We start from the raw sequence: 14,947 nt of genomic DNA, 5'->3' as shown, positions 1-14,947 counted from the left end.
TATGAGCGCCGGTATATAATTTTTTGAAGTCCAACTTATGGTTCGGCTGCGGGTTTTCCCGTGTTTTCTTTTGTATTGCGATAATTGTATGGTCCCGGGTTTTAGAGGCTTATGGCCAAAGCAGAGCAAGAGGAGACGTGGACCATCAGAGCTAAAACAGGGGACATTTCCTTTAAAATAGCAACACTGCACCTCAGGGCTAACGCTGGCTCCTTCTGGGGATGAAAACCTCCCTGTGAGGTTTCAAGAATTGTAGACTACTACCTTTCTAGTAACAACCAAAACAAACTTATCGCTTAGTGTTCCATTGGGCATGGAGTTTATTTGCATAGAAAACAAAAATTTTAAAAACCTATTACAATATTAAGGCCTTAAAGCCTCATATGAAGTAAAGTTTCAAAAACCGCCCATTGACTAGGCCATCAAAAACACCTTCCCCCTCCAAATTGTGCAGAATGAAAGTATTGTTCATCTGAACTTGAGCAATGACAAACGGTCCCGTCCACAAGGCATCAAATTTACTATGGTTGCCCTTCTTTTCCTTCAATGCATCCCATTTGAGAACCCAGTCACCGACCTGAAAACTGTCCATTTTTGCCTTTCTACCAAATGTTTCTTTGATCTTCTTCTGATGAATTCTTGACTTCTCAACCAATTGTTCTTTAATCTACTGTAATTCAACCAAGTTACTCATTCTCCTCGCCATGTCATTCTCTTCATCCTGTTCTTCTTGCAAGAATTTGGCCACAGGGAGAATCAGCTGGATAGGAAAAACAACATCAGTGCCATAAACCAGCTTAAATGGAGAATTTCCTATGGACTTCTTGTTGGTAACTCTGTCAGCCCATAATGCAAACTTCAAATTGGAATCCCAATTATTTTTGTTGTCCTCTAACAGTTTTTTTATTATCCTTACAGGACTCTTGTTAGATGATTTTGTCAGGCCATTTCCTTGAGGATAATATGAGGTAGAATGCACCAATTGAATGCCCATGGATTCACGCATGTCTACCAATTCTTCTGCCCTGAAAGTTGTTGCATTATCAATGACTAGTTTGGTTGGGCAACCAAATATAGTGAAAATATTCTCATTCAAGAACTTTATGATAGCCTGATGATTAGCATTTTTAGTGGGTATAGCCTCAATCCATTTGGTGAAATAATCAGTGGCTACCAAGATCCATTTGTGATGGCCACTAGAATGTGCATTGATATCACCTATGAAGTCCAAGCCCCACTGCTGGAAGGGACCATTGGCATGCACTGGCTTCAAGGGCAGAGATTTTATTTGTTGTTTTCCTGCAAATCTCTGACATTTGTCACAAGACTTCACAAAAGAAAACACATCAGAGAATAGAGTAAGCCAATAATACCCAGCCCTCAGGATCTTTTGGGCTGTGGTTTTCCAATAATGATGCCCTCCACAGATGCTACAATGGAACTGGTGCATGACTTCCACAGATTTTCCTTTGTCTAGACATCTCAAGAGGATCCTTGATGGGTCTTTCCAATAAAGCAGGGTTTTACTAATGCATAAATTGGTTAATCTGAGCTTAATGGCCCGGGCTTAACTTGAGCTATGCCCTAGAGGGACTTCTAACTTCTGCAAAAAATTAACTACACTGGAATACCATTCACAGGTGGCTAGATTTTCAGCCAAAGATTGATTATGCTCTTGCTCTTATGCTGCTTCCTCTGTCCGCTCACCACCTGTATTTGAACCCATGCAATTGATGTCCAACAAACTGCAATTTTCCTCAGCCATAAGCTTAGCCAAGCCCTAGCCTTTGACAAGCTTGGTGGGCTTCACCTCGATGTTGAACTCTATGAATTTTGCAATCCATATAGCTCTCTTTCCATCAATATCTGGCTGAGTTAGGACATCTTTTACTGAGGCTGAAGGTACATACGCAACCACTTTGGAATGCAGAATATAAATTATGAATGCCTTTAAAGATTTTATGAGAGCATAAGCTTGTTTTTCAATAAGGTCATACCTTAGTTCAACATCCCTTAGAGTTTTGTTGAAAAAGGCCACATGGTGCTCTACACCTTCATCATTTTTCTACAATAGAACTACTGCAAGTGTATCATAAGAGGCAAAAGAGAAGATATAAAACTCCCTGGTATAATCTGGATTGATTAGAGTGGGAGCATCCATGATAGCTTGTTTGATGGCTTCAAAAGAGCTTCTTGCACCATCTGTCCATTTTATTTATGATCCCTTCTTCAGCATGGAAGTGATGTGCTTGACTAGTTCTGCAAAGTTTGGAACAAACCTCCTGACAAAGTTAATCTTACCCAGAAAAGGTTGAATGTTCCTTTTTGACCTTGGGATGGAGAATGTCTGAATTGCTTGAACTCTTGTTGGATCGATCTTCACACCTTCAGCAGAAACAATATGTCCCAGAAGTTTGTCTTCTTCTAGAGAAACCTGTGACTTCTTTGGGTTCATAGAAATTCCAAATTGCCTGCATTTCAGAAACACCTTCTTCAAATGATACAAATGGTCCTTGTGACTGCTGGAAAATATTGTTATGTCATCAAGGTAAATAAGGAAAAACTTGTCCTTCTCTCCCACAAATTGGTTGATCTGGAGGTTGGACTACCGAATGCCGTCAAAATAGTTGTAGGTCCTTGGACCCATATTCAGAAGCTGGATTATGAGCAACTGCCCTTCAAATGCCGGAAGTGCCACGTCTACGGACACTTTTCCAGAGACTGACCGTCCAAAGGGGTGGAAGAAAAAGGGAAGGAAGACGGATGGAACCAGGTAAAGTGATCCAAAACATCTCACAGGAAGAACGCAAACAGAAATGCCAAAACCCCTCAAGAGGGTCCTGCTCAGAAACCATCCAGGGAAAGCCAAGGGAATAAGTTCGAAATCCTCGGATCTGAAATCATGAACACCCAGGAGACAGAAGTCCCAAAGGAGGCCGCTCCCTCTAAAGCCTCCCCCTCCATCAAAAGTATTCCAGAGAGATCCAAAGAGAAGGTTTCAAAAGAAGAGGAGGAAACCCAAGAGTCTGAGGAATCGGAGGAAGAAGGTGATCCCAGTCCTCTCCTAGAAGATCGACAAGAGGACGCAAGTCTGCAAAGGAAAAGAGATAACAAGAAACATATAAGGACAAGCTCTAGGGCAGCCAGCCAACGCTAGAGAAGCTTCTAGCAAAAAACCCGAAGATGACTAGGATCCAATCCCAGGGCTCTAAGGGAGCCCATCAAGGCAAAAATAAATGATGAAGATAGTCTCCTGGAATTGTATGGGAATGAGCACCACAGCTAAGGAAGAAGCAATGCATAGTCTAATAAGATTGGAAGCCCCAGATTTCCTCCTCATCTAGGAGACCAAATTGGAGGACTCAGCTTTCCTCCAAGTAAGCAAAAAAATTTGGAATAAAAGTGGAGCGCATGCAATCTCTGCCCATGGAGCATCGGGAGGACTTGGGTCGCTCTAGAACACAAATAAGTTTTCATTAATCTCTGAGTCCCTGAATACCCATTGGATCTTTTTAAAAATGCAACATTTAGAATCAAAGGAGATTATTTGTCTGTTCAATGTGTATGCTCCTAACAATGCAGGTGAGAAAAAAAACTGCTGGGACTCCATCAAAAGTCTGGCAGATTTAGAAAATCTGGAAAACATAATTATAGCCAGAGATCTAAATCTCACCCTCCTCGCATCAGAAAAAAGAGGAGGGAGCATAGTCAGGGATCCGGCAAGAGAATGGGCGGAAGACCTCATGCAAGACTAGGATCTGCTAGATATAAAACCAGTCACAGGCAAGTTCACTTGGTCAAACAAGAGAGTGGGACCGGGACATATAGCGGCAAGACTTGATAGATTTTTTGTTCAAAGCTCCTTCCTGCTTCTCGGTTTAGAGGTTAGAATGCGTATTCTTCATAGTAGTGTCTTAGATCACAAGCCCATCAGTCTAGAACTGTTAACTACTAAAGATTTAGGACCTATACCTTTTAGATTTAGTTCTCTATGGACTAAAGAGAAAGATTTCATGCTAAAAGTCAGAGATTGCTGGAAAGAGCCAGTCAAGGGATCTCCTTTCTTTGTATGGGAGAAAAAACTGCGCAGAGTTAAAGTGATGTTGAAAGGCTGGGTTAAGACCTTGCCCAACCCTGCTGTGGACAGAGAAAAAAAAAAAAACGATCTGGAAAAACAGCACCTCCATCTAGAAGTTGCTGAAATCACCAAAGAAGAGCTAGACAAGGAATATCAGCTGCAACAAAAATTCCATAAGGCCGGCCTGGAAGAAGAAGAATTATGGAGGCTCAAATCAAGGAGTTTATGGCTCAAGTCTGGGGATCGAAATTCTTCCTTTTTCCACAAGCAGGTGCAAGCGAGGAAATGCCAAAATTCTATATCAGAAATTAAAAAAGATGACTACACTCTACAAGACTTTGCCAGCATTAAGAGGGCAACGTCAAACCACTTTGAGAAGATGTATACTGAAGGCGTGGAGACCAGCCAAAATGATAACCTGATAGATGTTGTCCCCAACCTCATCACTGCTAAAATGAACCAGGCTCTTGAAGATAAAATCACCAAAAACGAAGTTAAAGAAGCCCTCTTTGCAATGGAACCTGACAAAGCCCCGGGTCCAGATGGATTCACGTCCATAATTCTTCAAACATGTTGGCAGATAGTTGAGAAGGAGCTCTTGAAAATGATCCAGAAGTCGCAAGAGTGTCAAAAAATCGGAGGCAACACAAACTCAACATTCCTCGCTCTCATTCCTAAAGAAAAAGGTGCTAACTCATTTAATAGATTTCGCCCTATATCCTTATGTAACATTGGATACAAAGTGATTACCAAGGTCATAGCAAACAGATTGAAGAAAATCCTCCCTAAAGTCATCCCGGAGAACCAAGATGGCTTTATACATGGCAGGCAGCTGGTAGATAATTTCATTTTGGTCCAAGAGGCAATCCACTCCAGTCTTCATCGAAAAGAAAAAGGTATGGTCATCAAACTCGACCTAGCTAATGCATTTGATCGTGTAAGACATAGTTTTTTGTTTGATGTAATGCACAAACTTGGCTTTGGTAAAAAATTTATCAAGTGGATCAGAGCATGTATCTCCGAACCCTGGATTGCACCTTTAGTGAATGGCAGGGCTGCCGACTTCTTCAAAGCATCTAGAGGGCTGAGGCAGGGGTGCCCCCTTTCACCCCTCCTCTTTGTGTTGCAGGCCTCAGTCCTCAGTTTTTATTTAAACAAGAAGCAACAAGATCAAGAGATAGTTGGCCTGTGCATAGCAAGAGGGGTCAAAAGCATCAATCATGCCCTCTTTGCAGATGATACTTTGCTGCTAGGGGCTGCATCTCAACTGTCTGCAAGCAAATTCAAAGAATTGCTGGAAGAGTACTGTCAAGCATCGGGCAGTGAACTAAAGAGAGGTAAGTGCCATGTTTATTGTTGGAATATCTCAGTCGCTGCAAGTTCCATAGCCAGATGTCTAGGCTTTGCAGCTTTAGCATCCTGGACATCCTTTAAATACCTTGGGCTTCCCATCTTCCATAAGAGGGCTATGAGCAAGGATTGGCATCCCCAGATAGAAAAATTCAAAACAAAAATCCAGGCCTGGGGATCCTCCTGGCTCAACATTGCAGGAAAATCAGTGCTCATCAAATCTGTGCTAAGCAGCCTGCCGCTATTTAATTTCTCTGTTCTTTTGGAGCCAATGGGAATTATTAAGAGGATGAAGGAGTTAATCAGGAAATTTCTCTGGCAAGGAGGTAAGCATAATCAGAAGATAATTTCTCTAGTGAACTGGGAAATAGTCTCCAAGCCACTACAGGAGGGAGGATTAAACTTTAAAAATCTAAGCACACAGAATTTAGCAATGGGAGCCAAACTGATTTGGAAGATCATAGCTCCAAAGCCAGGATGGGTTCAGCTGGTACTGTGGAGGAAATATTTCAGAGGTCAGAGGCTACGGTGCTTGGAGCAGCCCAAAGACCGAATTAGATCCCCCCTCAGAAATCTAATTTTTAAATTGGGCCGCTAATAAGAGACAATGCTTACTGGATACCAGGAAATGGCAAACGCATCAAGATATGGGATGACAGCATAATGAACAGGCCTCCATTGGTGAACTCGACCCTTAGGGACGAGCTGAAGGCGTGGATGGATGAAGCAAAATTTAAAACGCTATGGGACATATCGACTTGGTGTGGAGACAACTGTGCTGGCTGGAAAATGATCAACGTGCCATCTGCGTGGCAGTCTGACTATGATACGCTACTTCATATGCTGCATGGAGCTGCGCCACTACACACAAGAAGAAAAGACTCGAGAGGCTGGGGAACGAAACAAATTGGGTACTCAGTGGCTCAGGGCTATGCCAAAATCATGGAGAGACCCCACGTTCCTCCTAACCCGGCACCCTGGACTGGTATTTGGAATTTCTCAACCATTCCAAAGATCTTTTTTTCTGCTAGCTGCTATGCCACCAAAAAATCCTTACAGATGATAGGCTCCAGAAAAGGGGATTTCTAGGACCATCAAGATGTACTCTATGCAAAGAGAATCCGGAATCTGTTGTGCACCTTTCACTGGAATGCAAATTTACAAGTCTAGTCTGGCATGAGCTCCTTGGAACATTGAAATTTATGCCCATCTTCCCCCACTCAGTCCTAGATTTGTTTGCTAGGTGGCTGGCCAGGTATCCAGGCCCAAGGCCAAAAAACAAGATTGTAAAAGTAGCATGGATCGCTCTACCCAAATTCATCAGCTGGCAAATATGGTTGGAGAGGAACAAAAGGATCTTCAGAGATAAGGAACAGAACTACAAGCTAGTTGCAAACACAGTAAAAGGTTAGTTAAATGAGTGGCTAAGAGATAAAAAAGATGACATAAATCTAAGCCAGCAGGACATTGAGTTTGGAGCAGCCCTCAATCTCAATTTCCAAAAATCGAATATATCACCTATATGCCTCAAAGATTGGCAAATCAGAAAAAAATGATGAAGAATTTCAATATTGGTTGTCCAAGCAAACACTCCCCTCTCTTTTCTTTGACGGAGCAACCAAGGGAAATCCGAGAATGGCTGGAGCAAGAGGACTAATTATAAATCCAAAAGAAGCATCCATCCACAGGTTTGCATGGGGACTGGGCCACACCTCAAGCATCCAAGCTGAAGTCATGGCCCTGTTTCAAGGGATCAAAACGCTTAAAGAACTGGGGCACACAGAAGCAATTGTTTTCGGCGATTCCCAAGTCATTATCAATGCAATGGTGTCCAATACTAATTTGGCAGATCTTCGACTTGCAAGAACAATTTCAAGAATTAAAGGCATGACAAAGCTCCTAAATCTGGAATTCTTCCATATCCTGAGAAACAACAACAAAGAAGCAGATGTAGAAGCAAATAAGGCAGCCCAGCTAGGCGTTGGATCTATTCTCAGAGATAATGAAATCTCTTGGGAACCAATTCCCTAAATTTTCTATGTTTTTCTGTCTTCTGTTAAATCAGTTCGTATGCATTCATAAGCTTGGGAAATCAGCAGCAAAAGTTCATGTGAAAAACTGTAAAAAGAGGCGATTCACAAGCGTATGTATCATGTTCAGCTGGTTGGAGAGACACCAGGAAACCAATTTCATCTTTTGTAACCGAATTTATGGCTTTTTGCTAGATAGCTAATAAAAATCCCATAAACGTTTCTGTTAAAAAAAAATAAAAATTATAAACACTGTGAAAGTAAATGATGAATTTATAGTTAACAAGAAGAAGAAAAATAAAATGAAATGAAACCTTCTTCAGTGCAGGGGCCCTCTACAACTGAGTAAGCTACGCTTGCTCAATCAACTCCAAGAAAACTCCTTCAGATTTTCATAAAACATGCGGTCTTCATATTAAAAACGGGGACACAAAATGCCCAAAAATTACAGAGTTTAGAACTTCGATTCCACCATAAAACTATCACTATCACCACTAACTTCTTCGATCCTTTACACAGGTATTTATAAGAAGAACCATACAATTGTTTGTGGAGAAAAACATGCTATTGCCAAACACGTAGAAGACAGATATGCGAAGTTTCTTCCTCGGCTGTTGGAGACATAAATCCAAGACATGGTGGTCGTTCGATTCGGTTGTACAGGTGGCTATTGGAGTCTGTAGTTACAGGTAGTTGTTCCAGATAACCCTTCCCATCACTGTGAAATGTGTTAATTAACCATGAAACAGAGTCCTGTTACCTTCGGTCTCTGCGTTTGACTTATCCATTGACCGTAGTCTTATGCCATCTTCTTTGTCGACTTGGGCTAAGTAAAGAGGACAGGGTCCATGTCACGATGATTTCCAAGCTGCCCATGTAGCTAATTTATCCTTCTAACACCTAGAACTTGTTAGAGCATGAAGGTAGATGTGGAACAGCTAATTCGCTGTAAAATAGGCTGCGTTCTGTAGCTAATATACAAAAATTTATTCAAACAACAAAATATAAAAGCATAACATTTAAATCACTAAATATCCTCCTCAAGACAGTATATACCGGTCATTGGTGATGAGAATGCATCTTTCTCATGGAAAAACAAAGAAAAGGGATGAGAAGAGTTGCTAGGGAAAGGGTAATTTTGAGGCTCAACATGGCCCAAGGAGTAGTGAAGGCAATCTTTTCCTGGTCTTTTGGATGTACAACAACCTGATTGTAACCTGAAAATCCATCTAAGAAAGACATGACTCTAGCCCCTGAAACTTTTTGCAGCAAGTGTTCCATCTTAGGTAGGGGGTAGTTGTCTTTTTTAGAGCATTTGTTCAGATTCCTGAAGTCAACACAAAGATTGATTTCTCCATTCTTCTTTCTCACTACCACAAGGTTAGCTATCCACTTTGAATACCTTAGGGGAACTATGATCTTGGCATCCAACAACTTCTTGATTTCCTTTGCAATCAAAGGCAATAAGAGAGGGTTGATAGGTCTTAATTTATGCTTAAAAGGGATGGTGTTCTGCTCCAGTGGAATCTTATGTTGAATGATGCTGGTGTCATAGGTCTTAAGATCATTGTACTTCCAAGCAAAAATATCAGCAAATTGTTTCATCAGGGTGCAATACTTGGAAACTTGGGCAGAAGACAAGTGAGTGGATAAATTTATGTACTTTGGATGGGTTGGACTCCCTACATTATGTCTATGAACTGCAGATTCATTTCTTTTTTTGCACGCTTATAAGGTACATCATTATGATCAAACAACTTCTCTAGGGGCACCAATCCTTTGGGTATATGGTTACTAGGCAGCTGAACAATGTTATCCTGACCCATCTCGTCCTTTAGCTTGTACTGGTTGCATTCTTCAATGGTTTCGTTTTCTTGGTCAATGTGTATTTCAGAAAATTCATCAATGACTTGTAAAAACCTATTAATTTCATCATCATCTTCAAAAACTTTCCAATATTTGACATTGTCATGCAGAGATGGTCTATATTTCACCTGAACTTCATAAGTCAATTTAGGAGGCAAAGGAGGAATAAACGTGCTAGCAGACACAGCAAGGGAATCAGCAAGCTAGTTCTTCATTCTAGGGATGTAAGAAATGCTGAAAACTATTAAAAGAACCCTTGAGCTTCCATACCTCATCTCTCTATGCTTTCAGCCTTGGATGCTTTTCTTGGAAAGTTTTGCTGACCTGCTGAATGATAAGGTCTGCATCTCCAAACACCTTCAGACCTTTGATGCCCATTTCTTTAGCAGTGTTTAAGCCCAATATCAAGGCTTCATACTCTGCTATGTTCTTTGTGACCTGAAAATTTAACTTGAAAGATAAATGAATGCATTCTTGTGTGCGGGAAACAAGGACTACACCTGCCCCTGCAGCTTCCTTAGAGCAAGCTCCATCAAAGAACATGTCCCAAATTTGTGGGCCTTCTTCCTCTGTGATCTGGCAAACCAGTTTCCTAAGCTGCATTGAGGCCAACTGGTGTTAAATTTTAGGTATGTTCTATGCTAGAGAAATTTGTTTCAATTTCTTTTCCATATTAGCAATCACATCAGCAAAAAGTAAACTGCAAATAGAACATAAATATAAATTGCAGAAGACAAGCCAAGACAAGAGGACACAAGATGTGGCGCAAGCCAAGGACAAACCCTAATGTGGGGAAACCCTTGATCAATTCTTCTTTTATGTTCTTCAAAGTTCAACAGGGAAAGAGAGAGAGATAGTATGTTTACAATAGAAGTCACTATTTTGACTTTTGATATCGCATGAGGTAAGTTGAAGACATATTGCTTCAACTGATTCTCCAAGGTGACTGCTTCACCTATCATAGTGTTGCATTTTGTCCATTTGTGGCACTTTACCGGTTAGCACCAAGTTGTACCATCACAGTGTTGGACCTTGATGACTGAGTTGCTCTCTGCTCTCATCATCATGCTACCCATGCCCATCATGATCTGAGACTGATCATCCTTATCATTCTCCTTATGGTGAGACTGTAACCATCATAAACATTACTGCTTATGATCCTTGTCATTGTGACTTCTTTCAGAGGCTGCACTGTTTCTTGTAGTTCTGCCCCTCAACAACAATGTCAACATGCCCAGAACAGATCTCAAGTAAATCACATTGTTACCTACAACAATGTGGCATAAGGACATTATCATCTTGTTGTTCCTCCAGCTAGCTCACAGCTGCACAATGATTGCTTCATTAAGAATTGCAATATATTGTGTTGAAGCTGCTACAGGTATATCATAGATATGTGAAGGCCGAGGGTATTCTATTCATGGTGACTGCGTCCTCATGCCGAGAATCATCATTTCAATTGAGCGCCCAGATCACATGTTGCCTGATCTATTGTTGCTTATTGCTAGATCCACTCTGCTAGATCACACACTCCTGATCTACGCTGCCAGATCTCATGTTGCCAGATCACACACGGCTTCATCGTTTCCAGATCTACGCTGCCAGATCCACTCTACATGATTAGATCTACATAGCCCGACCTATGCTGCCAGATCACACACGGCTTCATTGTTTCCATATCTACGCTGCCAGATCTCATGTTGCCAAATCACACACGACTTCATCGTTTCCAGATCTATGCTGCCAAATCTCATGTTGCCAGATCACACACGGATTCATCGTTTCTAGATTTACGCTGCCAGATCTCATGTTGCCAGATCACACACGGCTTCATCGTTTCCAGATCTGCGTTGCCAGATCCACTCTACACGGTTACGTAGCCTAATCTACGCTGCCAGGTTCGTGAACATCACAGGATTGTCTCAAATGATTGCTGCGTTCTTCATGAGGACATTATTGCACCTAAAACCATGGTGCAGTCAATATCCTACTGCGGATTTTGACCTTGACTGCGACTCCATTACTTTTATGCGTGTAGAATTACAGCGGCTAAGGCATCATGGTACTATGGCAAGATCTCCCTCTACTGCGACTAGGAACTGTGTCTATGTATCTATTTACAGTGGATAAGTGTATCTCTATTTACCTACGTATATGTCTCCATGATTGCATTGGATTAGGGCATCATCTGCAGCTCGGCCAGTGTATTCTTTAGAGTCTCACCTTCTCCAAAAACCCAAGACATGGAGAGGAGGAGATCACATCAAGAATGTATCTCCAAATGACTTCAAGTCCTCGCCTATCTATACTAAAAACGTAGATGATGAATAGACACGTCTATTGGGCTTCTGAGCCTACTCAAGTTGAAGGCCGACTTGACAATTTATTTTATAACATAAATAAATTCATAAATTCATAAATACTTATCGGAATTGGATGATCTTTAGATCAATCCTACACTTCTCGATGAGAGGGATCCAATAAAAATATCAGTTGCCATAAATAAGATGACCCATATGGAGTTTGGCCCTATTTTCTAATTTTAACACTCCCTCTCAACTAGGGAGAACTCCATCCGTTGATCCATATGTCCGACTATACTATCTCTGCCATCAGTGCCCTGCACTGCTCTGCTCAGCTCTGTTGGCTCTGCTCAGCTATGCTGGCTCAGCTCTACTCTGATAAACCATGAAGAAGAAGAATTGATCGAGAATGTGCCATACCATTCTCCACTGACCTGAAGTCAGTCTTAGAGTGTGTACCACTGGTCCCAGACCAATCCTCAACCGACCCGAAGTCAGTGTCATAGTAGGTACAACTCCTACATCTGGTCCCAGACCAGTCCTCTATTGACCTGAAGTCAGTGTCATAGTGGGTACAACTCCTACCACTGGTCCCAAACCGGTATCATTGATCCCAGATCAATGAAGGTCATCCTAGCATAGGGAGTACGGTAGATATAGCGATGTGTCCATCGATACTACTATAGTCCTTATCCTCATTTCCCTGCTCATTGATTAGATGAGAGGTACTTCCCATGAGTCCTAGACTACATGGGTAGGATGCCTCGACATGAGAACTAATCATCCTGTCCACAGGAGAGCAAATCATCCTGTCTAGTGGATGCCACAGAGAACTAATCATCCTGGCCCACAGGAGATTGAATCATCATGTTCCATAATCGCCATGGAGAACACATCATCCAGGCCTCACAAGAGAACTAATCATCCTGCTACACAATCGTCATGGAGAACACATCATCCAGACCTCACAGGAGAACTAATCATCCTGCTACACAATCATCATGGAGAACACATCATCCAGACCTCACAGGAGAACTAATCGTCCTGTTACATAGTCGCCACGAGGTGTCACAAGGAAAGTTTTGATTCCTTTACCCTGTAAATGTACACCACCAGGGGATGGTGAGTCGCCCTGTGGTCATATGTCACTCCAAGAAGTACCTCGCGCTCCCCTGGAGCTCCCAGAGCTCAGTACATCATACTTGACCCTCGTTAGAGGGTCTCTGAACGACACCAAGTCATTCTCGGAAAGTCAGGAATTCGACCTTTCCTAGCGGCTTTGCCAAAATGTCAGCGACATGTTCATCTGTACCAATATGTTGGAGCCTTATAGCTCCTCGATGCACCATATCTTGAATATAGTGGTACTTGATATCGATATGCTTGGAGTGATCATGAAATACGAGATTCTCTTATAAACGAATCCCACTCTAGTTATCACACAGGATCACAGTGGTATCCAATGTAAATCCAAATAGCTCACTAAAGAGCTTTCGTAACCAGACTGCCTCATAGGTGGCCATGCTAGTAGCAATATACTCTGCCTCAGTGGTGCTCAAAGCCACCGACTTCTGCTTCCTGCTCATCCAGGATATCGAAGCAGATCCCAAGGACAACCAGCACTGAGAAGTTCTCAAGTGATCCTCCACATTTCCTGCCCCACTCAGCATTCAAATAGTCATGTGGTTTCATATTTCAGCAGTGTATCTCAATCCATGATAGATTGTGCCCTGAATCTAGGCACCAATCCAGTGAACCTCAACCAAATATGAGCTCACCATGCTAAATGTAAAACATATGACCAGACGGAGGTTCATCAAGAACATCAACGTGAATGAGTTTATGAAACTCAGAGGCATTTCCCAAATCTGGTCCGACATCACTACCATATAACTTCTGAAATTTAAGATCCTCGAGGTAGTCACAGGCTTGCAGTTTATCTTTCCACATTTGGAATCCAACTCCCTCTATCTTCTTCAAATGAGAGGGTCTACACCAATCAGACATAGGTGTCGGTATTAGAGGTCTATCATCCACAACCTTCAGGTAATGGTTTGGATTGGTTTCACTCCTAGTGAATCTCAGCTTCATCCGACAGCTATCAATCCTCTCATACTATGCCCGGGGTGTTTTGCTTCAAGCCAGAGAGGGCTTTCTTCCACCTGCATACGTGGGATTCCTGATCATCAATCTCAAACTCCTCGGGTTGTTCCAAGCCTGTGGACCTGCTTTTCATCGATGAGTGCCACCTCGTAACCTTAGACTTCCATTGCTGGGGTTCCTTGCTTTCTCTAAAGAGTCAGTCATGTCGTTGATGTCCTGCATTACTTATCATTCCTCTGATCATTGAAGATGTCCCTGGAATGATTATTATCTTCATCAAGAGATGTGTCTCTGCCACTCAGACACTCCTTCTCATAATGGCCGAACTCATTGCAACCAAGGCATCTGCCTTTCCTTCCACCCTTAGATCTGAACTTCCCAATGAAGTGATCTTTAGGTAGGCCATCAGAAACTTTTGCTGCGCCATTATGATAATATTCTTTGCTTCGACTTCACCCTTGGTGAATTAGAAGAGGGACGAGGAACCCATTAATCCTTTTGTCCTGTCCCAACTGTCTTCGGTGATTTCTCTTTCACTCTTGCTTGGGCATTTTCTTCACCTCAACTCCGATACCATGTTAAATTTTATGTATGTTCGATGCTAGAGCAATTTATTTCAATTTCTTTTCCATATTAGCAATCACATCAACATAAAGTAAACTGCAGATAGAACATAAATATAAATCGCAGAAGACAAGCCAAGACAAGAGGACACAAGATGTGGCACCAGCCAGGGACAAACCCCATTGTGGGGAAACGCTTGATCTTCATTTATGTTCTTCAAAGTTTAGTAGAGAAAGAGAGAGAGATAGTACATTTACAATAGAAGTCATTATTGTGACTTTTGATATTGCATGAGATCAGTTGAAGACATATTTCTTCAACTGATTCTCCAAGGTGATTGCTTCATCTATCATAGTGTTGCATTTCATCCATTTGTAGTACTTTACCGGTTAGCACCAAGTTGTACCATCAAAGTGCTAGACCTTGATGACTGAGCCACTCTTTGCTCTCATCATCATGCTGTCCATGCCCATCATCATCTGAGATTGATCATCCTTATCATTCTCCTTATGGTAAGACTGTAACCATCATAAACATTACTGCTTATGATCCTTGTCATTATGACTTCTTTCAGAAGCTGCACTGTTTCTTGTAGTTCTACCCCTAAACAACAATGTCAACATGCCCAAAACAGATCTCAAGTAAATCATGTT

The 14,947-nt window shown here is 41.8% G+C and overlaps 1 protein-coding gene across 1 annotated transcript; it reads left to right on the top strand.

Annotated features, from left to right (window-relative positions):
- Positions 1 to 7,063: 7,063 nt before the first annotated feature.
- LOC149159754 (uncharacterized) lies at positions 7,064 to 7,459 on the top strand. The gene has a single exon (XM_089434414.1). The coding sequence runs from the start codon at positions 7,064 to 7,066 to the stop codon at positions 7,457 to 7,459; it is 396 nt and encodes a 131-aa protein (XP_089290540.1).
- Positions 7,460 to 14,947: the final 7,488 nt, after the last annotated feature.

Source organism: Pinus tabuliformis, chromosome 5_2 (genome assembly GCF_031772625.1).
Source record: "Pinus tabuliformis cultivar Carrire ecotype Pingquan chromosome 5_2, CPIR1, whole genome shotgun sequence".
NCBI lineage: Eukaryota > Viridiplantae > Streptophyta > Pinopsida > Pinales > Pinaceae > Pinus > Pinus tabuliformis.
This window is presented reverse-complemented; position numbering and strand designations above follow the sequence as displayed.